Source organism: Choloepus didactylus, chromosome 2 (genome assembly GCF_015220235.1).
Source record: "Choloepus didactylus isolate mChoDid1 chromosome 2, mChoDid1.pri, whole genome shotgun sequence".
Lineage (NCBI taxonomy): Eukaryota > Metazoa > Chordata > Mammalia > Pilosa > Megalonychidae > Choloepus > Choloepus didactylus.
In genome coordinates, this window is record NC_051308.1 from 234,969,948 (window position 1) to 234,997,823 (window position 27,876).

Genomic DNA, 27,876 nt, shown 5'->3' on the forward strand with positions numbered 1-27,876 from the left:
GAGCATGTTCCACCTGCCAAGCCCATCTGCTATGAGCCCACTGGCAGCCAGGAAGTCACAGATTATAACCTACAGGATTCCTAACAGGGCCGATGGTCTTCAAGAGCAGGGGGTAAAGGGATGGGAAGAATGGACCTTGCCTTACACTGGGAGGATATGTGACTAGGTTCCTATTTATAAAAACCAGATCAACTTAGACTTCTGGTTAACATCCAAAGAGTTTTGAAAAAACCTCAGTAAACCATGAAATGTTGGAAGCATGAAATTAACCAGAACCAGAAACTTGACCTAGGGGGTCCTCTGAAGGCAGTTTCCAAAGACAATCGAAAGACAGTAAATAATAGCCAATCAATAACTAATTCCAACCATGCTGTACCAATTTGCAAGTAATCTCTTTGTGACCACGCATGGTGATTTTCAGGATGAACTTGAAACCCCACCTTGTGACAGCCCACTGATTAGGATAAGACACAAATGTCTTTTTCAGTCCATTGATGTGGCTGGAAAACCAAGGCATGTGTGCTATGTGATGAGCTCTGTAATTTAGGGGAAAGCCGACAGAAGGCCCCAGAGATTCAGCCATGTTTCTTTCCAACTTCTCTGCTATTTGAAAATTCTCTGTCTCAAAAAAAAGACAAAAGTGTCCTTAAGGAAAGGGAAGCAGAGGCAGGATCAATTGGGAAGAGGATGCTAAAAGACAGAACTTGTTTTGCAAAGCAACAGGGTCTGGAGTCTCCTCCAGCTACTCACATATTCAACTCACCCCAAAGGTAATTTATACTTCACTAAAGAGTTTCCAGTGTTGTAAATAATGGTAGATCAAAGCAATCAGGCCTTGAGTAAGAACCTATTTTAATGCCTGGAAAGAAAGAAAAACTTGCATCTATTTATGGTAATTTACAAAGGTGTTGGAAAATGACCCTTTTCCCCATTCCTTCTCCTACAAACGCACTAGGCAGTAAGTCTTCAACATGAAGAGAGATGCTTTCAGCACTTTCACGTGCATAGGCACATAAATGCAGTGATTTCCTTTAAAAAACAACAACAAACGCATGGCAGTAGACATACATCCCACTGGGCATTAGTATTTTACGTCACATATAGTTAACACCTACTTGAATTGGGTACAATGGAGCTTAATTGTTTTATTCTACACATAACAAAGCAACCAATTGAATCTAATATTAGTCATTCATCAGATAAAACATTTTCAGAGAAACAAACTGCTATATTTTCTCCTCAAAGAACAGCAAGCATCTTAAACACATTTCTCAGAGATGTTACGCTGAGGAAAACAGCTTAGAAATGTTACTTTAAACAAACCGGTTCTCTGGCTACCAACAACAAGATGAATTGGAGCAAATACTTGGCTTGCTTCTTTCCAAGCCTCCTTCTGTCCACCTGTCAAAGGCGGTGCTGACCCCACCAACCCAGGAGGCAGCTTCGAGAGCTGTGAAATGTGCCACCCTGCATGGATGCCCTCCGTGCTGAAAGCCAGCATCCTCATTAGGGATTATCCAACTCACTTGCAGCAGGCAGCGAGAAGATGGGCTGGCTGCCAAGGGTTCTTTCAACACAGATTCCGAAAGAAGATCCTGCAAAGTGCCGAAAGCCCAGATTTTCAGCGGTTCACTTTCTAGACTCTGTTACATAGCAACCATGCCTGCTCCCACAGGGTACCAACCAAGTTAGTATTTTGTTTAAATGGCACACCGCATTGACCCTCCAGGAAAACCCAAGATTTCCTAATCAAAAGGTGACACGAACCCACCTACTGCCGGATTATCATCGTTGGAATAAAACATCCAAACAGTGCATTGACAAGCTTGCTTAATTCATCTTTTCGAAAAACCCTCTTTCAACAGAAAAATTTGAAAACCGATCTAGCCATCTCTTGGCTGGGGAGCGAAAGGCGACTATTCTTCGCCACCATTTGTGCTAATATTGTTAAAGGTACATTAACACGCGTTTAATATGTGCATAATGCCCTTTAGTTAAAAGATGACTTTTGCGGTTACATTTTGAGAGAGCCTCATTTCATTCAAAACCTTGATTTGAAAAGTGAATACTCTGAAGGGCTGGACCTTTTGAATCGTACCAACATAGTCAAAATTAAAACCCACAACTAATTTGGAAGAATAGTCAGGGATCTCCAGGGGCTGAGCTTCCGTGAGTCTCTCTGGAGGTATATTATGGAGAAGCAGGAGGAAACCAATCAACTACTCTTTAAAATGAACTTGAGAGAAACTGATGCCTTTCCTTTAGGAAAATGAAAGCAATATGGGAAGAAACGACCAGACCACCTCTGCAGAGGGTTTCTATTCTAGCAGAATGCTGCCACAGGTCATGAGAAAAAACCAACAAACAAAACACCGTCGTGCTGCTATAGATAAGTAATGACCCACTGGATTTATTCGGGAGGTGGGGGCTTATTTTCTTTTCAACCATCAGTTTAAATTCACGTCAGTTTAGAGGGATGTGTGGCCAACAATTGAGTTAAAAATTAAACTTTTTTTTTTCTGATTATAAAATCACTAAATGCCCCTAGTAAAAGGTTTGAAAAATTCCAAAGGTACAAAGAGGAGAAATGAAGACCATCCTTTACCCTATCCCCCCACACAGAGCCACTGGCATGGGCAGGCAGGGTCCCCAGAGCACAAGGGGACTGCTGGCTGTGTGTGCATTTCTTTAGGGATATCAGGAGATCCAAAAGCCATTTAGGTTTCCATAGCCTTTTCCATTTTTGTAGGAAAAAAGAAAAAGGAGACAGCCCCCTGTTGCTCCACCACGATGACTAGGATTTCAATTTCCAAGTCAAGTGGGACATCATTGCTGCACTGACTTCTTTAGCCTGCCCGGGACTAGACCCAGCACCCAGATAAAAGCCATTTAACTTTTCCTTGGCTGAGGGGAGGAACAGATGGTGGGAAATACATCTATACTTTCCAGTTCCCCTTACCATGGCTTTTGATTCTTAGCAAAATGCCAGTTCTTAGCTAGATCATTAAGGTTAGAAGAGTTGCTGCCTATAGAAAGTAAAGCATCACCTTGCAATCGTCTGTTCCCTTCCCCAGGTTCCAGCAGAGATGTCTTTCTCACAACAATGACATAGCAAGGGATAAATGACAAGGATAACCAGATGCCAACCATGAAAACTGCAACGAACACCAGGGTCCCAACACCTTCCCACCATCGTGTCATGGCTACCTTGCTACCAAATTACTCTGCAGATTCCTAAGACTTCTGACAGACTCTTTAAGTTCCAAGTTGAGACCAGACTTGGAATTCAACATAAAACTGCTAATATTCAGGTTTATCATCTTACATGAAATAAGTACACCTTCTCCAGGAAGAAATAGAAACTGATGGAGAGAACACATTAAGGTGAAAATCGACACTCTCCCAACACTTGGGAGAACCTCTTGAAATAACAATGAAACCAGAAAATCATTTTGAGCCACTGAGCAATTGGTATGTCACGTATCAGGTGATATATGTGTATACAAGTGGCCCTCGTGGATATTCTTTTCTGTCCTGTTCTGGATTTCAGCAGCTTAGTTTACAATGCAAATGACAATAATCAGTGATAACTGATTCTTAAAGGACAATTAGGGGGGGAAAATCCTGAAAAGCCTGCTCACCATTTATTTTTCAATTCACAGAAACCAAACAGCACATTTTAAGGATGCCTCCTCCACCTGGAACCCTTGCAGTGGCTTCATCACTCTCAATGTCAACACAGACGCGCTGTCATTTTGTCCCTCCCCCTCTAAACTGCAAACGGGCCCCTTCAAGCAGGGGCTCCCTGCAACCCACCACGGAAGCCTTCGTTTCGCCAGGAGCCCATGGCTCAGCCTTTGAGGTCTGCGAATTCCCCCTGGAAAGTGCGCTCAGTGTTGATATTTGCAGGAAATTTAAACTCCCTGCTGAGCAGAGCATCTACTGTTGCATCGATATATTCCACTGCATGCGCGATCTCAAATGGGGAGAAAATAAAGTCCAGATGCAGATCGAGACAAGGGATTTGGCATCCGTGGAGAAAAGTACAAACCAACCCACTCCCCTACGCCAAACACAGCGGCAGAACAGAGAGCTCTCCGGGGAAGAGATATTCCAAAGGAAGGTGATCGAGAAGGCGCCTTCGGTTCTGGGGGTAGCTGTGATATTCACCCCTCCCTGCCTGGGGGTGGGGGCAAAGGCCCGGGGTTGAAAAAGTTTGCCCACTCAGCTGGGGGCTGGGTGCCATCTAAAGGGCACTTTCCACTGCCGGGAGGGGCCCGCCGGCTGCGCCTCGCTCGCGATGGCCGGGACGGTGTGTTCCTGCGAACCCGTGCACACTCCGCCCGGGTTGTCGTTAATGACAGCAGCCTGCAACTCCCAGCAAGGGAGAGGCGGTAGCCAGCGCCGGGCGGAAAGGGTTACAAGCCACAAAGCACGGCGATTCGCCCCAGGCGTGGGGGTGGGGGAGGCACCGAGTCTCCGGCCACCCCGGCGCCGGGTCCCGCTCGCCCGCCTCCCCTCCGCCCGGGGCGCCGGGGCGATCCCTACCTTGCGCGCCGTGCGGGTGGTTCTCCATGTTCGCCGCCGCTGAGTCCGCCGCCGCCGAGGCGCTGGCCGCCGCGCCCGGGCCCGGGCCAGGGCCGCCGCCGCCGCTCAGTTCCGCCAGTCTCCGGTTGGTGGCCGTGAGTTCGGCTCGCAGGTTTGTCACCTCCTGGCTGGCCGACTGGACCGCCCCATCGATGCGGAGCGCAAGCTGCTTATTGTCTTCCATCATGCTCAGGATTTTGGCCTGGGGGCGAGAGAGGTGACAAAGAGCTGCATGATGCGCGGGGGGCGCGCGGCCGGGCACCCCCGGCTCTACCTGTTGGGTCCCCCACTGCCCCGCTCCCCCGCGCCCCGACCCCCAGGCACCGGCAGCGCCGGCTCCTCGGGCGCAGGAATGACAGCGGCGCCTCCAGCCGGAGCCGCGGCGGTAGCGAGGCGGCGGGGGGAGGAGGAGGAGGAGAAAGAGGAGGAAGAGGAGGAGGAGGAGGAGCAGCAGCAGCAGGAGCAGCGATCGCCGAGACCCCAGCGGGTAGAGCGGCCAGGAGGACAGCGCGCGCCGCGGCTCAAGGCCCGGCACTCTTTAAATGGAGCCTACCATTCGCCTCCCGCTCGGGAGGGAGCCCGGGCCGGGGGCTGGAGGCCACCCTCGGCCTCCCGCGCCCCGCACTTCGGGGACACACCCCCCGGAAGGCGGGGACGGCAGGCGGCGCCGAGGAGTGGGCCAAGGTGGCGCCCCTGGCGAGGGGCGGGGGGCGACTGGTGCAAGGCCAGCCCTAAGTCCCCTCCCTGGAGCGGTGGGGCGGCCCCCGCCCTGGAGAGCGAGTACCCCGCGCCGTGCTAGGGTTGGGGAGGAGGTGGGTACTTGGGGGAGAGGGGTGCTCGGAAAAGGGGCCCGAGAGGGGAGCAGGGATGGAGCTCGCGGTGGGAGGAGGGAGGGCAGCATGCGCGAGCTCAGGAGTGGAGTTCTTGCTTTCCCCTTTCCTTAAAATGCAGGTACAAAATGCCCAGCCGGGAGCTGAGCTGGTGACCCGGAGCGTCTCACACTCTAACCTGCACTGCACCGCACCCCGCCCCCCAACCTGCGCTGTCCTCCCCCAGGAAAGAGCCAGAAGTGGAGGCCCACTCTCTGGAGTTTGTCCACTCACACACTAGTCTCCCCACAGCCGAGCCCCAGCGTGTGCTTCTGAGGGCAAAGGGGCGACATTAGCCAGATCCCAAACTTGTTGGGGATCTAAGAGGGATGAGGGTTCCCCTTCCTCCTCCTACTGTGATGAGGAATGTTCAGGCCCTGCTGCCTCAGTTTACCCACTTCCGCTTCATGGGTGAACTGAGGTAACATTGAAGTTGAGAAATCCCACCAGGCTCTTCTCCCCACAGTGAGCAGGCTTTGCATTTTTCACCCGGGCCTTGGATTCCAGCCACCAGAACTCGTTTCCATAGTGAGCTTCATTCCATGCAAATCGGACAATTAAGAACAGCCAGGGTAACCTAGTGGACAACAGGGCACCACCACTGCGGCTGGACCTTGGGGGAGCCACTGAGAGCTCTCTGCCTAGGCCAGTTCCCAGACCCACCCCCTTCGGATTCAGCAGCATTTATTGGAACCCTACTGTGTGCAGAGTGCTTTCTTAGGCATCATTATCTCTTTGGAGTAAGGATTATTATTCCCATGCTAGAAATGAGGAAACTGAGGCTGGGGTGGGGGGGTGGATGGGTTGGCAGTTTGCCCAAGGGACCCAAGAAATCAGGTGAAACCAGGATTGGAAGTATGCAATAATCTGATTCCGGGTTAGTTCCTCTGTGCCTTCAGGAGGTCTTGGATGCTGTACATGTTTTTCTTCTTTTACGCAGAACCATGAAAACGCACCCTTGCTCCATCCCCTTGTGACCACCAGCAAGCTTTTGCAAGAGGACAGGACAGCGTTAGATGGTGGAACAGCAGACACAGTTCTCACTGTCCTCTCCACTCAGCTGACTGGTCAGTGTGGGGACCAAACCCCTGACCTTGGCCTCATGAGCACTGGTTCCGAGGAACAGGGCAAACCCAAGTGTATTTGAGAACCAGGACTCAGACACCTGAACTCTTTCACTTAAAGACACCAGAGAAGTTAGGGAGGAGCCTCAAAACTGCAGAACTTTGAGAACTCAAAAAGGGGGTGTTAGATTAGACACAGTTTGGAGGTTCCTCGAAAAGTTAAGCAGTTACCATATGACCCGGCAATTTCACTCCTAGCTATATACCAAAAAGAATTGAAAACAGGGACTCAAACAGATATTTGTACACAAATGTCCATAGCAGCAGTCTTCACAATAGGCAAAAGGTAGAAACAGCCCAAATGTCCATCAATGAATGAATGGATAAACAAAAAGTAGTCTAGTCATAGGAAGGAATGCGATTCTGAAACCGCTACATGAAGAACCTTGAAAATATTATGCCAAGTGAAATAAGCCAGACGCGAAAGGACAAATATTGTATGATTCCATTTATGAAATATCCAGAATAGGCAAATCCATAGAAAGAGAAACCAGACTGGTGTCTGGGAGGAAGGAAGAATGGGAAGGTGGAGCAACTGCTTAATGGGTACAGGGTTTCCTTTTGGGGAGATGAGAATAGTTTAGAACTAGATAGAGGTGTGGTTGCACAACATTGTGAGTGTACTAAATGCTACTGAACTGCTCACTTTTAAATGGTCAATTTTACGTTATGTGAATTTAACCTAAAAAGAAAAGTCATTATATATGCAAATACAAAAAAAATGTGTCGGGGGAAGGGTGGGAGAAAACGATTAAGAGCAGCTCGATTTTGAGAGTGGCCTGTGCGTGTGTGGGTCTATGTGTGTGTCTACGAGTGTCTGTGTGTGTGTGTGCGTGCATGTGTAAGAGTGTGCTTGCACCTCTGCTACGGCACTCATCAGGAGACCCGGTGATTTATGTTTTCCTGTCTCTCTCCCCTCTTCACTGTGACCATCTGGGAGAGAGGAGGGGGTCGGGTTTTGTGTGCTCTTTGTCCGTCCATCCTTGCCACCCAGCCCATAGTAGGGCTCAACAAATGACTGTGTAAGCGTGTTTGTATATTAAGCAAACCGGCCAAGTGGAAGATGGTCCCCACATTCCAGAATCGTAGAAACAAAATAAGACAAACAAACAAATCTAACAAGGAGAAAAGAATGCAGACACATTCCTTTGGCCCCTTCTCATCTCTCTCTTTGCCTCCTCTTCCTCCAACTGTGGCACAGCCATGGAGGTTTTAAGAAACTTGCTTTAGTAACTCCTGGGGTGCCTTCTAGGTCTCAAATGAATTTTTGTTTTTTTGAGATTTTTTTTTCCTACAATGAAAAACAGGACTTTTTCCAGCTGTGCCTCCTTCCTGCTCACAGGCACACAAAAGGATCAGATCTCAGAAAGAAAGCCTGAGACCAGTTACCTACCCCCTAGGGATCAAGTTGATTTAAACCAAAAAGGTTACTAGTCTACCTTTCTTGGTTACTAGTTTGCCTTTCTTTCCCCAACCTCCACCACCCCTCCTTCCTAGGTGATATCAGGTAACAAAAAGTTGTGGAATCTGTGTCCTTTCCTGCTTGCACACCACCCTGTTGCTAGTCTGTCTGCCCATTTGGAGGGCCAATAAGCATTTACGACCCATTTCTTGGGGTGGGGTGGGGCTTATACACTATCAGGGTAAGAGTTCCAGAGCTGTCATCCCAGCTTTCTCTTTGGGCATCCACAGCTATGAGCATTTGACTGTTTCAGGACACTGCCTTCTGCATGTCCCAAAAGGAGCCCACACCCCACACCCCAGTAGGCTGAGAATCAGGCCAGAAAATGGGTAGGCTTCAGAAGGGGCTGCGGCCACTTTCCCAGAGTCTTTGGTTGCTATCCCTCCCCACCAGCCAAACCACATCTGAAAGTCAGAATTTGCTGTTTCTGATCTTTCTGAGCAGAATGAGAAAATTGTGCCATGTGCATTCGGTGCCCGTCAAAGCTGGCCTGGACTTTTTGGAAAGCTGGCAAAACCATCCTCCTCCCAGCTCAGAGAAAGCAAATTCCTAACAAAAACCAAGGGCAAACAGCCTAACCCATTGCTGACAGCATTCCTAAATGCACCTTTCTTCTCCCATAAATAGAGTGACCTTAAAACTTAATGTCCAAACTGGGACATGTTTGAGTGCTGTGAGTAATTAAGCCCGGGCAAGTGGCATGCGTGGTGCTGTCCCAGGAAACCCAGAATGTATGAGTGACCCTGTACACAGCTGTGTGATGCTAGTCAGTTCCGGAAGGCAGTGGAGACCCAGAGGCAGGCAGGGACCATGCAGCCATGTGAGGATTAAACCGGGGTCTTCAGAAAATGGCTCATCCTCCTACTGACATGGATTGGGACTGTCTCGGTGCCGAAGAGCAAGCCCCCGGCCTTGCGTAGTCTGGCCTCTGACTTCATCTCATGTTCACTACGTTCTGGCCACTTAATTCTTTCCAACCGCAGGGCCTTTGCATTTCCTCGTGTGGCTGCCTGGCTCTCTCCACCTCTGATTCCTTGTCATCCCTTAGATTAAGGTTAAATGTTTTCTCCTCGGAAAGCCCTTCCCTTTAAACCAGCCCCCATCATTATTCTCTGCCGCAGTACCATATTTAGTTATTTCATAGAAGTTGATTCATGTGCTAATCTGAAATACAGGCTAAGGGATTTGAAAGGCAAGGCACCGTGAGCTCAGTTAGCTGGGGTGAAGGTCTTCTGATACTGGGGTCCCCGTGACAGTCCTGCTTATTATGCTTTTTATTGGATTCCATGGAATTCCCAAATATAAATGCCTCTTTCTCAAGTTTATTTGTATCCTTCTATTGCCCTGGCTAAGACTGTACCACCCCCTACCATATGTATCCTCCCAGCTGGACTTTGAGCCTATGGAAGGAAAGGATCGTGTCTGGTTTGGCTTTGTGCTTCCACTGCCTAGATCAAGGCCAGGGACACAGCAGGTGCTCGATGCATGCGTCTCAAAAGAGTTGGTTGTTGGTTGAGCAGATTCATCCCTGCCCCTATCCCCAGTTCATCTCCACTGAGATATGTGCTTCTCTCCCCAGGGAATTGTAGTCACATCTTACTTTCCCGAAGTCCTTGCACAGCTCTCTTCTTATTTTATCCACCAGTTAGAGGAGGTACCTGGGACCTGCATTTGGCAGATTAGGGCACTGAGGCTAAGGGGTTTGTTCTAAGGTCACCAAACTAGACTCAAAGCTCCATGAGTCTGCTCAGGTTAATGTCTACTTGACCAAAAGGTGGGGCTGGGGGTGGGGATGGGAAGAAAAAAGTAACAAGCTGAGGTCATAGTGGCTAAGAGTTTCTCAAATAGTCAAGAGGCTATCCTGGAGGTTTCTGTTATGCAAGCTCCAGGTAGCCCTTACCAAAAGTAGACCCCAAATACCTAGGTCCCTACCTGAGATTCTATAAAATATTCACTTGCTAAGTTTTATCTCAGAAACTTAAATCCACCAGAGTGTTCCTATGCCAGACAAGTCCTAAAACCCAGAGGCAACAGCCTCTTTAAGAACAATCAGATGTGGCCCCCTTCCCCATACCATCAACACCCCCTTTCAATATGAACAAGTCAGGGTGCTCACTGCCTAGACACCCATGAAGATGGAGAAAGAGATTAAGTGAGAGGAAGGGGTAGCAACAAACAAGATAAGATTTAACAAAGGTCTATGAATCCTGAAACTTTATATAAATATGTCTATATTTTTAGATGCTGGGGTGTTGGAATAGCTGGAAGGAGATAAATGACATGGTGGAACAGTAACTTATAACATCCTTTGAAATTTGCTCTATAGCTATTCATTGACTTGTGCTTTGAAAGTCTTCGCCTTTCTGTATATACCCTATATTGCATAATAAGGAAAGAACTGAAGCTGAGGAACTGTAACCCATAACACTTTTTGAAATTACCTATATAACTGCTTTTTGAGCTGTACATCGAAAGTAAATACCCTTCTGTATGCATGTTATGTTTTACAATAATAGAAATAGCTGAAGTTGTGGAACTGTGACCCATGACATTCCTTGAAATTTGCTCTCTAACTACTTGTTAAATCGTACTTTGTAAGTTATCACTGTTATGTATACATGTTAAAGTTCACAATAAAAAAACGCATTAAAAAAATAAAAGCTCTGTGAGGGCAGGCTCATGCCTGCATGTCCACCATTAACACCCCCTTCCCCTCCAGGGCTCACCACATATTTGCTGAGTGAGTGAATGAGCTGAGAGCCAGAACTCAGATATCCCCACATGCAGCCCAGTTTTCTCTGTGCCTCAATCTCAGGAATGTGGTTTCTGTCTGGCTCAGAAACTGGAGGCAACATTCACATGCTCCTCCCTGCAAGGTGTAGCGGTAATTTAACAGCTTCCAGGAATTCATACACAGGACAGGGGGATAAAGGGAAGACCTGAAAGAGAAGCCTGTGGGTGATGGACTCCTTGGCCCAGGTGTGGGTGCCCTGAGAAACCCTACTGCTTCTTGGGGTCCACATATGGCCCCCTGCAGGAGCCCGGGAGAAATACTTGGACACACCCCTCCTCCTGCATTTCGACTCTAACGGTCACCTCCTGCCAACAGTGCAGGATACCAGGCCTGGCAAGGTGCACCTCTGGGCTTAAGGCTGGTTCCTGTGCCTCTCAAAGTGAGAATGAGGACCCCTGATACGGAATCCCATGAGGAAGCTCATTTAGATGTGGATCCCCCGGCCCTGCTGCTTGACCGTGTGAATCAGAATCTCTGGGGTGGTGCCCAGGAATGTCTGATGCATGGTGGAAGTTTGAGGGTCCCTGTTTCAGCACCCTGGGCAGGTGTTCATCAAGCACCACGCCCATGTGAGAAATACTTAAATGCAAGAAGGCTTCAGAGCCTCAGGGGTGGCTGCAAGGGCTGCATGCTCCTTCTCTCCTGGATGCTGTCTGCCTCGTGTCTCCCTGCAACCTCCCCCATCCAAGGGTCCCTGGGGAATCGCCCTCCCTCTCTGCAGATGGACGCTCTGTTTATTCAAATTGTCGTATGTGAATCCCAGCCAATCTAGGAGCTGTAACTCTTGTACATTTACACGGTTTACTTTGGCTGGGTGTGTTCTACATGGGCTCTGGGGAAAAGGACAAAGCGTCTCCCAGGCAGGGGCCACCAGGTCTCCAGCCTCTGTCTGGGAAAACCAGGAGGAGGAGAGCTCCTGAGAAGAGTGTGCAGACAGTGGAACCCCTAGAACTATCTTTACTTCCCAGCAACTTTCCCTTCACCCCACACCCTCATTAGTCACTCTCATAACTGCAGCGATGACATGAAGGAATGGAGAAAAGAAGAAATAAGGAGGAAAAATTAGAGGAGAAGATTGTGGGGCTTTGGGAGACAGTCTGCAGCTATCAGAAGGGAATGTATGTACGCCGATGTCAATATATTCATGCATATGTATAGATATAGTCATTAGTGTGGACGCCGAGCACAGACCCTGGTAGGGAGAGGGGCGCCCTCCCCTTGCCTTCCTCAGCACTTTCCTATCTGAGGTTTGGGAAGTCGGTCAGGCTCATCTCTTCTGTGTGTGTATTTAACCGACCTAGTCCTTTTTGTGTATTTTTCATTTGCAAACAGTCCTTTAATAATCATTTAAAATTCACATTCTCCTATGTATGAAACATATAAATATTAAAAATACATACTAAGCATAGACCTAACAGCATGAGCATATGTACTTAAAGTTTCTTGATAGAAGTGGAATTTTTCCCTTCTTGAATGTTCTTGAGTTTTTTAACGTGTTTCTTCTTTGGTGTGGTGGGGGCTTACAAGAGAATATGTGTGATGGCTGGGGCTCTTGGCTCTGTCACAGCCTTAGTGAGTGATGGTAGACAAATAGCCACAAACAGAACATGAAACCTGAGACAAATATTCCCACCTGCAGAGAACTATCACTATACCTCCTGTTCTAGCTTGCTAATGTTGCCTTTTCGCAAAACACCAGAAATGGATTGGATTTTATAAAGAGAGTTTATTTGGCTACACAGTTATGGCCTTAAGGCCATAAAGTGTCCAAGGTAAGTCATCAACAATTGGGTACCTTCACTGGAGGATGGCCAATGGCATCCGGAAAACCTCTGTTAGCTGGGAAGGCACGTGGCTGGCGTCTGCTCCAAAGTTCTGGTTTCAAAATGGCTTTCTCCCAGGACGTTCCTCTCTAGGTTGCAGCTCCTCAAAATTGTCACTCTTAGTTGCTTTTGGGGTGTTTGTCCTCCCGTAGATTCTCCGGAGCAAAAGTCTGCTTTCAAAGGCCATCTCCAAAATGTCTCTGTAAGCTGAAGCTCCTCTCTCAGCTCCTGTGTGTTCTTCAAAGTGTCCCTCTTGGTTGTAGCAAGCTTGCTCCTTCTGTCTGAGCTATTACATAGTGCTCTAGCAAACTAATCAGGGCCCTCAATGAATGGGCAGGGCCACACCTCCATGGAAATTATCTAATCAGAATTATCACCTACAGTTGGGTGGGTCGCATCTCCTTGGAAACAATCAAAGAATTACAATCTAATCAACACTAATACTTCTGCCCACACAAGATTGCATCAAAGATAATGGTGTTTTGGGGGACATAATACATTCAAACTGGCACACCCCCTAAGAGCTAGTCCAACCCCCAGGCATCTTGCCAGATCTGCCCTCTTGGCGTTTGCCATTTGGTGGGTGCCATTTTATTTCCTAAAACCCCAGAGCTGTCTTTGGGGGTGAGGGGGTGGGGGTCCCCGGACCAGGCTAAAGAGAATAGGATCAAGTCTTCCAGCCAGGCTCACACTCCCTAAATCAGCTCTGATCTCCCATCTTAGGGACACCTTCTCTCTACAGCCCATGACAGGGTGATGGTAACTAACACTGTCAATGACCTTATCCCTTCTGGGGGCAAGAGTAGAAACAATGCCCAGCCTCTGGAGTTAGTGAGGCATGGGTTCAAGTCCCAGCCCTGCCCCTTGCTAGCGCTATGATGCTAGATGAGTTATTAACTTCTCTGAGCCTCAAGTTCCTCATTAGTGAAGTGGGATAATACCAGAACCTATTTCACAGAGTTGTTGAGGAGTTAAATGAGACAGTGCTTGCGAAGCATTTGGCAGAGTGCCTATCACCTAGAAAGAACTCAATAGATGTCGTCAGGGATGCAGGTACATCAGGATGCAGGTGATGGAGATGGTGCTGACACTGCTGGTGATGGGGACAGTGGTTGTGATGGCAACTCCCCTCATTTGGGCATCCACCATCGTCTGCCACTGTGCCTGGCCATTTATTTCCACCGACTCAGGCTAAATCCTCCCAACACTGCAGGCAGGTGTTACCTTCTCCTTTCAGCTGATCAGAAAACTCGGATTCTGAAGGTTTGCTCATGCTCACCTAGCTAAAAAGTAGCACAACAGATTGAAAACCAGATGTTCCTGATTCTAGCTAGGCCTGGTCTTTTCTTTCTTTCCTGTTTACCCCTAAGACATGAACACAGCCTCATCCCTGTGCACATGGAGGCACCAAGGGACCTCCTATGTCCCTTCCAACCCAACACCTTCATCCTCTGCAAAAGGCACTGATGTGACGGGGAAGCAGGGCAGAGGGCTGCTTCTCTGTGGCTGGTACATTAGTCCTTCCAGGCCCTGGAGACCCATTCAGCAAATTAGTTCTTTGGGTTCATAAAATGGTACCCCGGTGGCTTGAAATACTTAACAGACCAACCCTAAATGAGTAATTTATTCTTTTCTCACTGATAGTGGTATTATTCCTGTGATCTCCATTTTAGAAAAGTTGTTTTCTATGCTTTTGGGAGTAAATTGGAGTACTTTTTTTTTTTTTTAACAGAAGTGCCTTAGATTTGCTAAGGAGCAGTTTCATACACAAGGAGTTTTTTCAGGGGCCTGTTTCTCTCCATGCTTTGCCCTTTCTCATTCATTTATTTAGCTAAATGGCTACCTTCAGTGGGAGAATTTTCCATTCATTGCTTAACCCCTCCCGACACCTCACCCCTGACCCAGACTCTTGTGAGCTTCTGCTTCCTTCTTAGTTCATTTCTTTCTACTCCGAGGGTCTCAGATGCCAGTTCGCACTGAGTAAGTGCCCTCTGGGAACAGTACTTCCCCCCCAAACACACAATTAAGGACAGTGCAACCCTCACCCGATGCCACAGAGGAGATGCTATATAGGGCACCAACCAGCAAGAGGAAATAAGACCCTAACATCCCTTGATGATTCATTCCAAAGGAACATGACAATGTGTCCTACTCTTTTACAAGAATTGGAAAGTAACAGTCATTTTAGGTAACTGTCCAAGGAAGGGGTCTTGGATCTTGCCTTGTGGGTCAGTACTAAACCCTTCCATCACTTAAGCGCCCTGGGAAAAATATTTATTAGCCAAATGGTAAGGACTGTTCAATCAAGCATGCCACAATATTGTACCTGCAACCGACTGTCCCCACATTCAGTTTCTGGATGGTCGTATGCACAATTAGGAGAGAGCTATATTTTAGCCAACAGTAGCTCATTGGGATAATTTGTTTCTAGCCAGTAAATTGCAAAGTTGTCATGTTTATCTTAATTGACTGTCCCTTTATTTGTTTACCTGCCTTGTTTTATGCTGTGGAGGTGTAAAACAATTTATAATCTAATATTTGGAACCAGAAGTTCCCATTATTAAGTGCGTGCTTGGCTCAAGAGGGAGCGGTCATTGCTCATAGCAGTATCAGTCACGTTGGGTTTAGCCAGCACCCTCTGCCATCTTGGTAGCAAAATGATATGTTGACACTGTTGCCCAGGAACAGCTGAGCACCAATATTTTTTTCCTTCTGAAAACAAACAAATAGAAGATTTGCTTTTAAAAGGGAGGAGGGGTGATGTAAATACAAGCACCAACGAACTCACTGTTTGTCTTCACCAGGTGCCCTCTGGCAATCCACACCGAAGTCCACAGCTCTGAGGCTGAGTGGTTCCCATCTGCCTGTCCTGACATCTGCAGCCCCAGACCCTCCATCCAGCACTGGTTCCACACCTAGCCCTGCAAATTGCTGGGATCACAAGAATTTGTCTGTCCAGGTTCTAAACCAACCATCCTGTATCAAAGGGATGACATTTTCTGGAAACAAGAAAGCTCTGTGTTCTCCCCAAGGCCAGTAAGAAGTCACCAAGGAATCCTGCAGGAAGTCACTTAACAACATGAGATGCCTAATAGCTTTGGGAGGCCCCCGTCTTCCAGGTAGCTTTGGGAAGAAAAGGAAGACAGATCTATGTCCTCTTCCTGTCTGTTATTCATTAGGGAGTTTCCAACCAAAAGGCAAACTTAAATGTCTCCCCAAATATGGACCCTTCCAGGCCCTTGGAGGACCCACAGGATGTCTTTGTGCAAATGAGTGATGTAGCTGACATAGTCAATGAGGGTACAGGCTCAGAGAATGGAACCCTGGCTTGGGCGTGCTTGTGGGAAATGATCACATGTACCAATTGTATTTTTGCCTTCCAAACTCAGATGGCATCTGTGGTGAACTAGGATCTATTTTTTAAGATTGCTTTATGATTGTTGTTTTAATTCAAGGTGACACAAGCTTTCACAAATCTTTCTACACCTTTATATGAAGAACACTGAATGAACTTCTTTTATAATTTTTAATTAAATTTCAGTGACAGTACAAATCCTGGCTTTCTCGAAATTTTCAGACTACTTAAAGAGAGGCTAAATGAGCTGGTAGATTCAGAATTCAGTTTTGCTGGAAGTGTGTTTGGAAGGGGCTTGGATAATGATAAGAGCTAGCAGGGTCTTACATCAGATGTGGCACTAAGTATTTCACTTACATTCCTTGCAACAACCCTATGAAGGAGGAGCTACTATTATCACCCCCATTTTACAGATAGGAAAACTGAGACTCAGAAAGTTTAAGTTATTCACTTGGGGTAATACACTACAACTGGCAGTTCTAGGACCACGACTGAAGTCAACGGGATGCCAGAGGGCCACACCTCATCACTATGCTGTGTCACCTCTTTATATCCAAACCATTCACCAGCCCTGTTTGAAATGAAAAGTGTAGTAAAGATGGGATTTAAATGCACACCTGAACTGAGGATGGCATTGGAACAATGAACCTTTTTTATTGGGGGGTGGGGGGGTGGGTAGTGTGTAGGGGAAGGGGAACAGTGAACATGAATGCAATCATCAACCATCTGTTCCAGGAACCTTAGCCTTTCCACCCAGAAGAAGCTTGGGCACCCCTGCCAGTCCCGTGGTTCTCACAGACTCAGCAGCTCTGATGTCCCTCATGCACACAGCTGTAACCTCAATTATCAGCAAGTGAGAAAAGAACCTCACCTAGTCTGTGGATGTGAGAAATTTAGAGCTGAGAGGGCCTCACCGTTCATAAGTCAAACATCCTTGCTTTACAGATGAAGAAACTGAGATCCAGGGAGATAAACTGACTTGCCCAAGTGACCCAGACACAGAGTGGCAATACTTATTATTATTGTTTATGTTTTTATAAGGGAACACATGGCCCTGGGAGAGGCTCCGTAAATATCTGTGGAACTGAATTAAATTGTGGTATTTGATTTATCCATCTGAGGGCCATATCAGAAAAACAAACTAACTCTATTTCCAGTTATGCTTTGTGAAAAGCTTCCAAACTCTATAGGAGGTGAAAACCTTGGCTATGAAGCGCCCCTTCGATCCTACCCTTCTTTTTTCTTTTCTTTTTTTTTTTTACTGATAACAAACTTGGCAGCTGACTCTCCCAGAAATTAGTAATCTAACCTTAAAGATCTTCTTTGGTTATTCCCACAACTTAGAAAGAAACTAAACATTTCCTATAGCATCTTGCCCTCTCCCTTCTGATGCCCCTGCTAAGCAACAGCTGTGTCTATTTAAAATGGATTTTGATCTCTCCGAAAGGATCTGGTTTCTCTGCACACGGAGCTGCTGCCTGGAGATGGTGTGTGCAGGTCTGAGAAGGTGCTGAAGGTGCTGGGGTTCAGCTGACTCTGCTGTAATCCTAACAGACGATCAGCAGAAGCCGGTCTTCCCTTGGGGGTGTGGGCGATGCGACTCCCTAGCTGACACTGGTGTGGGGGGCTGGGTTGCTCTGCTGCCTCAGGAATCATTTAGCCCCCTCTCCTCCACCCCCTTGCCTATTGGTGGCAGAGGGGATTGTTGTTCCTAAGTCCTCACTCCTTCCTGCTAGTGGAGTTACCTCTCGTACCTCTGCCACCCACCTTTCCCTGGAGGAGATGTAGTACCCCTCCCTGCCCCCGTGATGGTCAGCTTGGCCATGTGACTTGCCTTGGCCAGTGCAGTGTGAGGGGACTCACAGCAAGCAGGGGCTTCAAATGCACTGGTGAGGAGTGACCTTAGCCTCTGTGATCCTCTATAAGAAGAACATGCCCCAGGTAACGGTCTCATCAATCTCAGCCCCAGGAGGAAGATGCATGGAACAAATCTGAATCGGACCTACAGTCTGGAGCCAAACTTGGCCCAAACTTACCAAACCCCCACCAACATACAGATCCATGAATGAGAAAAATGACTACTGTTGGGAGCCGCTGAGATTTTGAGGCTGTTTGTCACAAGGCAAAAACTGACTAATACATTCCCGAGACCAGCACCTTGATGAAATAGTGCCATCCTGCCTGCAAGTGAAAGAAATTCAATCTACACTAGTTTAGATGCAAGGGGGAATTCACTGGCTCACAAAACTGGGAATCTAGAGGTAAATCTGACCTCAAGAATGCTAGGAGTCAAGCAATGTCATCAGATCTCTCTCTTTCTTGATTTCCCTTGTTTGTTAGCCTAATTTCTCATTCTCTGTTGTGCAATTGGCCTTTTTCCATGCAGAGGGGGCTGGGGACACAGGGGGGTTGGCAGCTCCAGGTTTATGTCATCCTACTTCAGCTACCTTAGAGGAAAGAGGGAGTGTCTCTCCCCCATTGTTTCCAGGAGAGCCTTGGCCTACTCCTAGGTTGGTCGCTATGGCCAGGGCCCAGTGGTTCTCTGATCGACCAGGCTTGGTGTATGTGCTCAGCCCTGAGGCCCCAGGGAATCCGGCTGGCGGCCATACCAGAAGCACCAGTGGGGAGAAGACAGTGCCCAAGTGAGTGGGAATGATTTGGCAAAAGAAGGGGAGAGGGAACACTGGGCAGACCCAAGCAGCAAATGTTCATACCCACCATGCCCCTGCTCCACACATAATATGATGGGCCTGGGCCTGCTGGCTGGATGGTGACTTAGGGACGCTGACACGGGCCACTCATTCAGGCTTTTCAGTCAGACATGCTGGACTTGAATCCCAGTCTTGCCACACCCTAGGCGATTAGCTTTAGGTAAGTTGCTTGGTTTCTCCAAGCTTTAATTTCCTCTATTACAGGGTGGTATAACAAATACGTACGTCTTTATTAGATGGTGATGAGGATCAAATGAGATCATGCAAAAATCCTTAGGCTGTGTAGTGGCTCCTGTAGCAGTCCCACACCCACCCCCAGATCTCTTCGTTAGATTTCCTCCATGCACCCATATGCCAAGTTCTAAGAATATCAGCTTCTGAAGGCTCACAGCTGTCCCCCTCACCAGCAATTACCCCCTGCAGCAGGGGTCTACCTCACCCAAGGTTATGTCCTCACCCAAGGTTATGCCCCCACCCAGAAACCAGCCCTTGACCAGTGACTTGGGTACAGAAGCCCAGGCCCCCTGCCTCCATTTGGGACCACTCTGAAGGGCCATCCCAGCTCCAGGGCTCCCTCTAGGCATCAGGTGCAGCCACACTGACAGCTTTTCCTTCTGCCTGATCCTGCCTTCCTCACTCCCTTCCAGATGGATCTCCCTAGAGTACTGCCCAGTAAACCTCTTGCATACAGGGAGCCTAATCTAAGACATTCTGGTCCCTGGCACACGGGGAATCCTCAAATGCTGTTAGCCTTAATCATTGTCATAACTTGCCTATTCATTCATTCATTCACTCATTCATTCAGCACCGTGCACTAAGGGCTCACACTTACAACAGGCAGGTAGTTTACTAGCTAAGAGCGCAGACTTGCCTCTGTTACCAGACTGCCTGGGGTCAAGGTCCTGTTCTCCCTTGCACTAGGTCTGTGACCTTGGGTAAGGTACTTGGCTTCTCCATGCTTCTGTTTTCTCTTCTGCAAAATGGTGATAATAATAGTTTCTATCTCATAGGGTTGTTGAGAAGATAGGTAAATTGAGAAGCATAAAGGGCTTAACACCGTGTTCAGCATGGTGCTCCTCTGCTTTATACCCGACAGTGCATTCGGTGCTGGGGATAGAGGGATAGAAGGGATCCAGTCCCTGCCCTTTCGATGCTTATGCTCTAGGGGCCAAGACAGATAAGTAAACATCCCTAAGGGAAAGAGCTCAAATCTGTGCCCTTTAAGGGCATGCTTTGGAATGAAGCTGCATCACTCATTGATCTTTTAACTCCACATAATAAGGATCCATTAAAATAAAGATTGTCATTTTTTCCCTTCCCATCAGGAAAATTCTTAGATGAAAAGTTTGGAGACCAGCTCAAAAGAGTTCCAAAATCTCTTTTCTAATCCCAGGCTGGGCGTGCCTGCCCCTCACCTTAAGCTGTTTCCTATAGACTGAGGCCAAGTGAACTGCTGGGCAGAATTGCTGGGGGGCCTGGAACCACCTGAGCTGAGGTTCATGGGCTCCTCTGAAGGTTACATACACTTCTCTAATGCCTTGTCATGCGTCCCAGACCTGGGCACAAGTTTCGGTAAAGGACAGTCTCATCCAGTCATTTGAGAACCTCCTTTGCAACTGGGACCTGCCACCCAAAGTGCCATCAGCGTTTTTGTGATATGGAGTGGAAAACTTTCAAAATGTTTGAGCGGGAAAGTCAGCCCCTAAGGGGTCCCCAAGTTCAGTGCTCTCATTTTGTAGAGGAAGAGACTGAGGGCGGAGAGTGGGGAAGGCGCCCACCCCAGATTGATTTGGCTTCAGACCAAAAAGTTTTTTACCACTTCAAAATGGTAAATCCTCAGCTTTGCCTGGGGAGGCAGAAAGAAGGCAAGACGTGGAGTCGGGCAGACCCAGGATGAGTTCCACCCCTGCCTCTTGGCCTGGAATGTCATCACGGCGCCATGTAATACTGGGCAAATCACTCGTGCCCTCTGAACTTCAGTTTCTCACCTATAAAATAGGGATGATGTAAGCGATATCAACAAATATGTGTTAAGCCTTAACACATGTCAAGCATTATTCTAGGGACCGTCGAAACAGCAGTGAAAAAATAGACAAAGTCTGTGCCCTCATGGAGCTTACATTCTAGTCTGGGTGGGAAGAGATAGATAAATGTGTGTGTGTGTGTGTGTGTGTGTGTTGGTGAGGAATGGGTGCAATGGGAGGAAATAAACTAGGATGAGGGGAGGGAATCAGGGTTCTATTTGTATTGGGTGGTCAGAGAAGGCATCTTTGTTAAGGTGACACTTGAGCATAGATCTGAATCACCCCGAATCACATAAGAGACTGAGCTAGGTGGATGTCGCTGGAAACAATGTTCCAGTGCAAAAGCCCAGAGGCACGCCTGCCCTTGGCTTAGCAGCTGCCATGCTGGAGTGTGTGGGGGATGGTGAGCAGAAGCGGGGGTGGGGGTCGGTGAGTGGGAGTGCGGGGAAGGATGAGCAGGAAATGAGGCTGGGAGCAGGTCCCTAGGATGGGTGTAAGGACTCGGGCTCTTATTCTGAGTGAGATGAGAGCCACAGAACTGATTTATGCAGAAGGGTGATGGGAGATGATTTATGCTTTATGATGCTCCCCTGGCTGCTGTGTGGAGGAGGCAGGAAGGCATTTAGGAGGCTTCCTAATAGTGGCTTGAAAGAAGGTGGGGGGGGGTAGAGGGAAGTGGTTGGATTCTACATAGATGTTGAAGGTAGAGCCCCAGAACTTGCTGACATAGTGGACGTAGTGTGTGTGAGAGAAAGAGGCATCAAGGATGACTTGAAGGCTTTGGGTTTAAGCAACTGGAAGAATAAAGAATTCACTACTGAATGGGGCAGGCCAGGGGAGGAATAGGTTTGAGGGATGGGTGTTAACTTTGAGGTGCATAGTAGACGTCCAAGGGGAGATACCCAGTGGGCAGCTGGATGCGTGACTTTGGGGTTCAAAGGATGGGCTTGAGTTGGGACTATAAATTCGGGAGTTGTCAGGATCTAGGTGGCATTCAGAAGCACAAGACAAGATGAGGTGCCTTGGAAAGGCATGTTGATGGGGAAGGAAAGGCACAAGGACTGAGTCCCAGGGCCCTCCTACCTTTAGAGGCCAGGGGCATGAGGACAAACAGGCCAAAGACACTGAGAGCAGTAAGACAGATGGGACAGAAACAAGCCCAGTGTGGGCTCCTCAAAGCAGGCTTCATGAAAACCTTCCGAGAGGTCGAATAAGATGAGTGGTGAGGACTGACCAAGGATCTGGCAATGCGGAGAGCATGGTGACCATGACAAGGTGTTTCATAGGGAGGTTGGGAGGATTAAGTGAGCTGAAACATACAAAACACCTCGCTTAAAACCTGGTGCATAGTAGGTGCTCATGAAATCTCAGTCCCCTTTTCTCCTGATCCTTCACTCATCATACAACTCTGTCCAACACACAGCCATCAGTCACTTACCCCCTACTTCCACCATCAGTCACACAATTCTTCATTATGCATGGCTACCTTCTTAATGGATTTTAAAGAGAAATTCGCCAGTGATGGTAAGAAACCAAACTGACTTCAATACAATTTAATTATTCTGGAAGTCCCAGGGATGGACTGTGGATCTGCATATATCCCAAATAGTATGCCATGGAAAAGATGCTGGATTCCTGTAGCCATGAATCAGGATCGGTACTAATTATCCCCCCTCCCCACCACACACACACACACACACACACACACACACACACACACACACACACACACACACACTTGGCAAAAGGTCTATATGATGTCCTAGGAAGGGACAAGGTGAAAGGGCACAGTGTAAAAGGCAGCAGGTAGACTCTTGCTCGGTTCCCTGCCACTTACTAACACCAGTGCATTGTGTTAAATTCCAGGAGTGGTTTTCTCACGAGAGTCTCAAAATTCCAGCCTGACCGCCAGGTAATAACCCTGGATTCTTCTCCTTTCTCAGTTATACACCAGCCAGTTTGTTCCTTTTAATTCTGAGTCAGATGATTCAGGCAGACTTTTTGTATTTCAGGAGTGGTCAAATTGCATGCTTGTCCTAGCATTTCTACGTACGCTCATGAGATAGTGACCACTATAATTTTTTTGGCATTAAGGTGTGTCAGGTATTGTATTACGTGCTTCATATTTCCCCTCTCATTTTATCCTCTCAAAATTTAATTATTATAACAACTCTGTGAGGTAGGTATTATAATCATTTTATATGCAAAAGTTCCCAAGAAATAAATTCTGAAGGTCACATAGTAAATGGCAGAGCTGGGGTTTGAACCCAAAGCAGGCTGATGTCAAGGCTGGATCTTGAGATCTCTGCTCTGGGCTGTCTTCTAAGAAAAGATTGATGTCTTAAAGCAGAGCATGTAGGAGGTTCTGCCGTAATATTCATTTTATGTTTTTATTAGTCAGGCACTGGGGAAAAAAGAGATAAACTCTCTTGGTCCCTGCCCTCAATAAGTACGTAATATACTCTTATAAAGTGGGAATGATAATCCTTACTGTGCCTACCTCTGGGGGTCACTATAAAGTTCAAGTAAATTAATGGCTATGAAACCATCCTCTTTTCCTAAATGGAACACTGGGTGTAATAGGAAGCTGATTTTAAAAATACATTTCATAAAGCACATTAGTATCAACATATTTTATAGTGCTGAACCAAATCTTAATAAATGGCCAAATTTACTACTCCATCCTAAATTTTAACTTGTAGATGAATGGATCAATTTTTTTTCCCCAAAGAAACATGCATTTTCGGTAGCAGTTGACATAAATCTACTCTGCTTCCATTACTTAATTCATTGAAATTCTTTCCTTTTCAATTAAATAATCACCCAGAACTTAAAAAAGACATATTTCCATTAGTAGACTCTCAAATAGAATAGATGACCTTTGAGATCCCAAGAGTTTATGTAAATTTTTCTGATTGCTTTTTATCTTCTTGTGTATCACTTTCCCTAAAAATTCTGTTTGTCAGTGTATTTAAATTCTTTTCTCATCTCATCGCACCACTATTTAAATATATAATGAGTCGCAGCTGAAAGGGACTGAAATATCATGGGCTTCTTTTAATATATGCCAATGAGATGGTACTTCATGGTTGGAAAAGGCTTAATGGATGGCAAGGGTGTTTTTCCTCTACCCGTGTGAAGTGGAACTTGAAATTTCAAGTTAAACAGGCCTTGTTCCTTATTTGCTTTTCTTTTTTGATACAACCTGATACTCTATATGAATGATAGCAAACACGTATCAAGTGCTCATTAAGCATCTGATCTACAAGAGCTCATTAATTCTACCGACAAATATAAGATGGATACTTTTAATTTCCCCATTTTATAGTTGAGACACTGAGGTTTTGAAAGGTTAAATACTGCGCCTGATGACACATAGCTAATATACCATAGAGGTGGAATTTGACCTCAGAGCTTGAGCTTTTTAACATTAAGCCATGAGCCCCAGCTCTGCTGCCTGTAGGACCTCAGGCTCCTCACTTTGCTTTCTGAACTGGAGTTTTCTGTTCTGTAAAACAGACATCATAATCGTCCCGGCCTTGCCCTCGTCCAGAGTTGCTATGGGATTAAAGGAGTCACTGGATGTGAAAATGTGTTTTAAATTGTCATGAACTTACTGCCATTGTCATTGGGAAGTGAACACAATGAGGGAATCAATCAATCAGTGGAACACAAGATCTCTCAATAAATGGTGCATGTTTAAGGCTAAAACCAGCTTTGTTCAAAGAACCAGCAGCCTGCACTGCCCATGAGTTGACCACCAGTGGCTGGGAGTTTCACTCCAGAGGGGCTCCTATGTCTCCCGGGTTTTGATCGTGTTGTTGAAGCATAATGTTACCCTTGGAAGTCACTCTCAGCCACCCTCTGAAGCTATTTGCCACCTCCCATGCGTGCCAACAAGATTAGTTTTGCCACCCTCTTTGACTAGTGGCTCATTTCCAGACTGAGGGTGTCAGTGGAAGCAATCTTTATGCTCAGATTTATTAAAGCCACTGTTGGTTTAATGAATTACCGCAATCCAATGAGCCCATAGATAGCTTGTATTTAACTTTTATGTGGCTGCCTCAGAAACCAGCTTGAAAAGCAGAAATCAATGATTGTGACAAAATCTCGATACAATTTATTTTGAATGTTCAGTTTGGGATTTGATGTATGCCATTGTCAGATATATTTTATGCTCTCAGATGAATTTTATACTTACTGATTAAAGGGGGTTAGCGATATCACTAGGATACAATTTGACAAACTTTAAAAGAAATGTTGCAAAAGCGTTCCCATCCATTACATGCTACTTTCCAGCCAGATTGGCTTCAAAGTTTAATCAGCAGCACCAGTAGCTGCATCTTCTAACCACCAAAGGGAGGCTCTATTTACCAGTTCTTACATTAATTAGTCAAAATGCATTTAATTAATTATACCCACTATGAATGTCTGATTTGCCAGTAATTGGATAGGGTATAGGCAGGAACCAGGTGGTATGGGAGGAGTGGACAAATTTGCAGGGCTTTTCGCTTTGGAGGCCTTGGTCTCAATATGTATTATTTGTCCTCAGATTTGTTTTTTTTTTTTTTGTAACATACCAGATACTATTTAGAAATAACCTGTTCACAAGCAGCACCTGCAGATTAGCATAAAGCTCCTATTTAGGAAGGTGTCTAGACAAAACCTAAAATAAGAACCTATAAATCTTCAGCATTCAATGGCAGCAGGCCAGAAGACTTACACAAAAACCAAGACCAGGTGGCTCTTTAGCTTTTAGCACTAAACAATTTATTATATAGATTCCCACAGGATGAGATTAGGGTTGGCCTGAAGAAGAGAATGAACTGATAGGTGTATCCTCTTTAGAATGTCTCTTTCATTTGTTCATGCATCTATCATCAGTGCATGCATGCATCCATCCATCCACCCAACAAGGCATCCATCCTTCCATTCTTCCATCCATCCATCCATCCATCCATCCATCCACCACCCATCCATCCATCCATCCAATCATCCATCCAGTCATCCTTCTGATTTAACTAGCATTTATTGACTGCTGATTTTGCATCAGACTCTGCTAAATACATGCCATGAATTAATCTCTCTTAGTCACAACTATCCATGGGGTCAATACTTAATATCATCTTCAGTTTTCAGATGAGGAAACAAAAGCTCAGAGAGTCTAAGTGACTCATTCAGCCTCCCACCAATCATATGGGAAGAGCGGGGACTCATGCTCATCTCCTGACTCCAAGTCCAGGACTCTTTCCTACCACTACCAACCTGGCTGCCTGAGGTAGGGAATCTCAACTGTTGAAGTTTAACAAGTGCAGTGCCTGTAAAGGAAAGTGGCTACCCATCCACAGCACGTTCACCTAAGGCAGTCGCTTTTTATTCATCTGTGTTCCAAGCACTCCAAGTCCTAGAGATATTATGGGGAACAAGAAAGGCATAGACCTTGTCTCCTTTTGCACCCTCCCTCCAAGCTTACAGACTAGCACAGAAACTGCTAATGGACAATTATTTAACAGCATTATTCAGTGGCTTGAAAAACACTGTCCATAGGACAGAATTCTCAGTACTGAATTACTAGTTCAAGAGCCTACCTCCTGCTGTCTTTCAGCTCTTTCCCCTCCCCTATTTGACCACTGCCATTGACTGAGTTCAGGTACTGGTTCCTGGTCACCTAGATTTCTGCCACAGCACTGGCTCCCTGACCACCTCCTCCAGTCTTGCCCACCAGCTCAGCTGAAATTGCACACTGCTGCCAGAGTGGCGTTCACGCACCATCATTTTAATCAGGTCTCTCTTCTGCTTAACTCCTTAAATGGATCCCAAAGAGCTTTAAGCTTAAACCCAAACTCCTTAGTGTGGGAGAAAGGGCCCATCAGATAAGCCCCTGCCTACCTGGACCCTCAGATGTATCATGAGATCTTACACTTGTACCTTTCCACCTGCTGCTCCCTCTGTTTGAACCACTTTTCTGACTATCTCCTCCTCCTCAGTGCACTGAACAGCGTGTTCCTTCTCAAAGTCTTGGCTAGACATAGAGAGCCCCTCCCATGTGTTCTCAGATCATTCCTGAAGCCCTTCCATCGTGTCGCTTCTGCCATTATTCTGACACTGCCTGTTCCTTCCACTAGGCTCAGAGCTCACGAGGGTGGGAACTAAGTCCTCACCTTTGTATCCTCAGGGCCAGCCTGAGCAGAAAGCCGGGCCCACGGGAGGTAATCAGCGGAATGAATGAAAGCAAAGCTCCGTGTGGACAAAGAGAGCTTTTCTGGATTTGTAAGAAAGAGAACTCTCTCTATTTCATCGCTGTTGATGAAGAATTGATGAAATCCAGCGTCCCTGTTTAATAAATACGGAAACTAAGACTAGAGGAGGTTAAGTGGACTGGCCTAAAGTCACACAGCTAGTTGGTGATCTGCTCCCATTCTGTTCATCCTTCACTTGTATTTTCACAAACAGGGGAAGCCCTCATAGATTTTCCAGGGTCTCTTTAGAGTTTTTGAGATGCACACCTAAAAATATTCATTGGGAACCTTACAACACCAAATTACTGCTGCTTGGAATAAGAACTTATATTTTGGGGGAAAACCAACTAGACCTATAGGAATGTCTAGTCTGAGATAAGTAGAATTAGAGCTGCCAGCCACCTCTGGCACTGACAATATTTTTATCTTAAGATTATTTATCTTAATTAAGATGTTCCCTGTTTCAAATGCTAGTTACAGATGCCTGAATTTCTCCTTCTTTCTGCACCCCTAGAAGTGGCAATCTTAGGAGTCAAATACACTGGCCAACTTAAAGTACAAAGCCTTTAATAGACAGAATGTAAGGACATGATTTGCCAGGTTTATAATATACTTGAACTTCACTGGTTTCAAGTTCTGACCTGTACTCATTTAGTTTGGGTTTAAGGGTATTTCTGATGCTTCCATTTTGTAGGAAACAGGTTTCTGGGAAAGCCTCAAGAAGAGTCCTGAAACTGCACTTGCTTTGTACAAAGCTACATAATTTCTTTTTGATGAGCATAGTATGTATTATTCAGAATTGTTCAGCTAAATTTCCCTAAATACACATGGGGACTTAAAAGGCAGAGAGTGGGAGGCTCTATGCCATTTAGGAGAAGTGGATTTACT

General features: G+C 46.5%; 1 protein-coding gene across 5 annotated transcripts in view; it reads right to left on the reverse strand.

The window, feature by feature from the left end:
* Positions 1-27,876, reverse strand: part of KAZN (kazrin, periplakin interacting protein) — an 857,604-nt gene that overhangs the window by 446,090 nt on the left and 383,638 nt on the right. For 3 of the 5 annotated variants that reach the window (XR_005215506.1, XM_037828472.1, XM_037828477.1), the window contains exon 2: positions 4,549-4,789. Coding sequence is in view for 4 of the 5 variants with exons in the window: in XM_037828472.1 (XP_037684400.1) it covers positions 4,549-4,789 (241 nt within the window). In the remaining variant the exon portion in view is untranslated. Of the gene's footprint in view, positions 1-4,548; positions 4,790-4,911; positions 4,990-5,140; positions 5,190-27,876 lie in introns of those variants that run through there. The other 2 variants (XM_037828473.1, XM_037828474.1) reach the window with 2 other exon arrangements.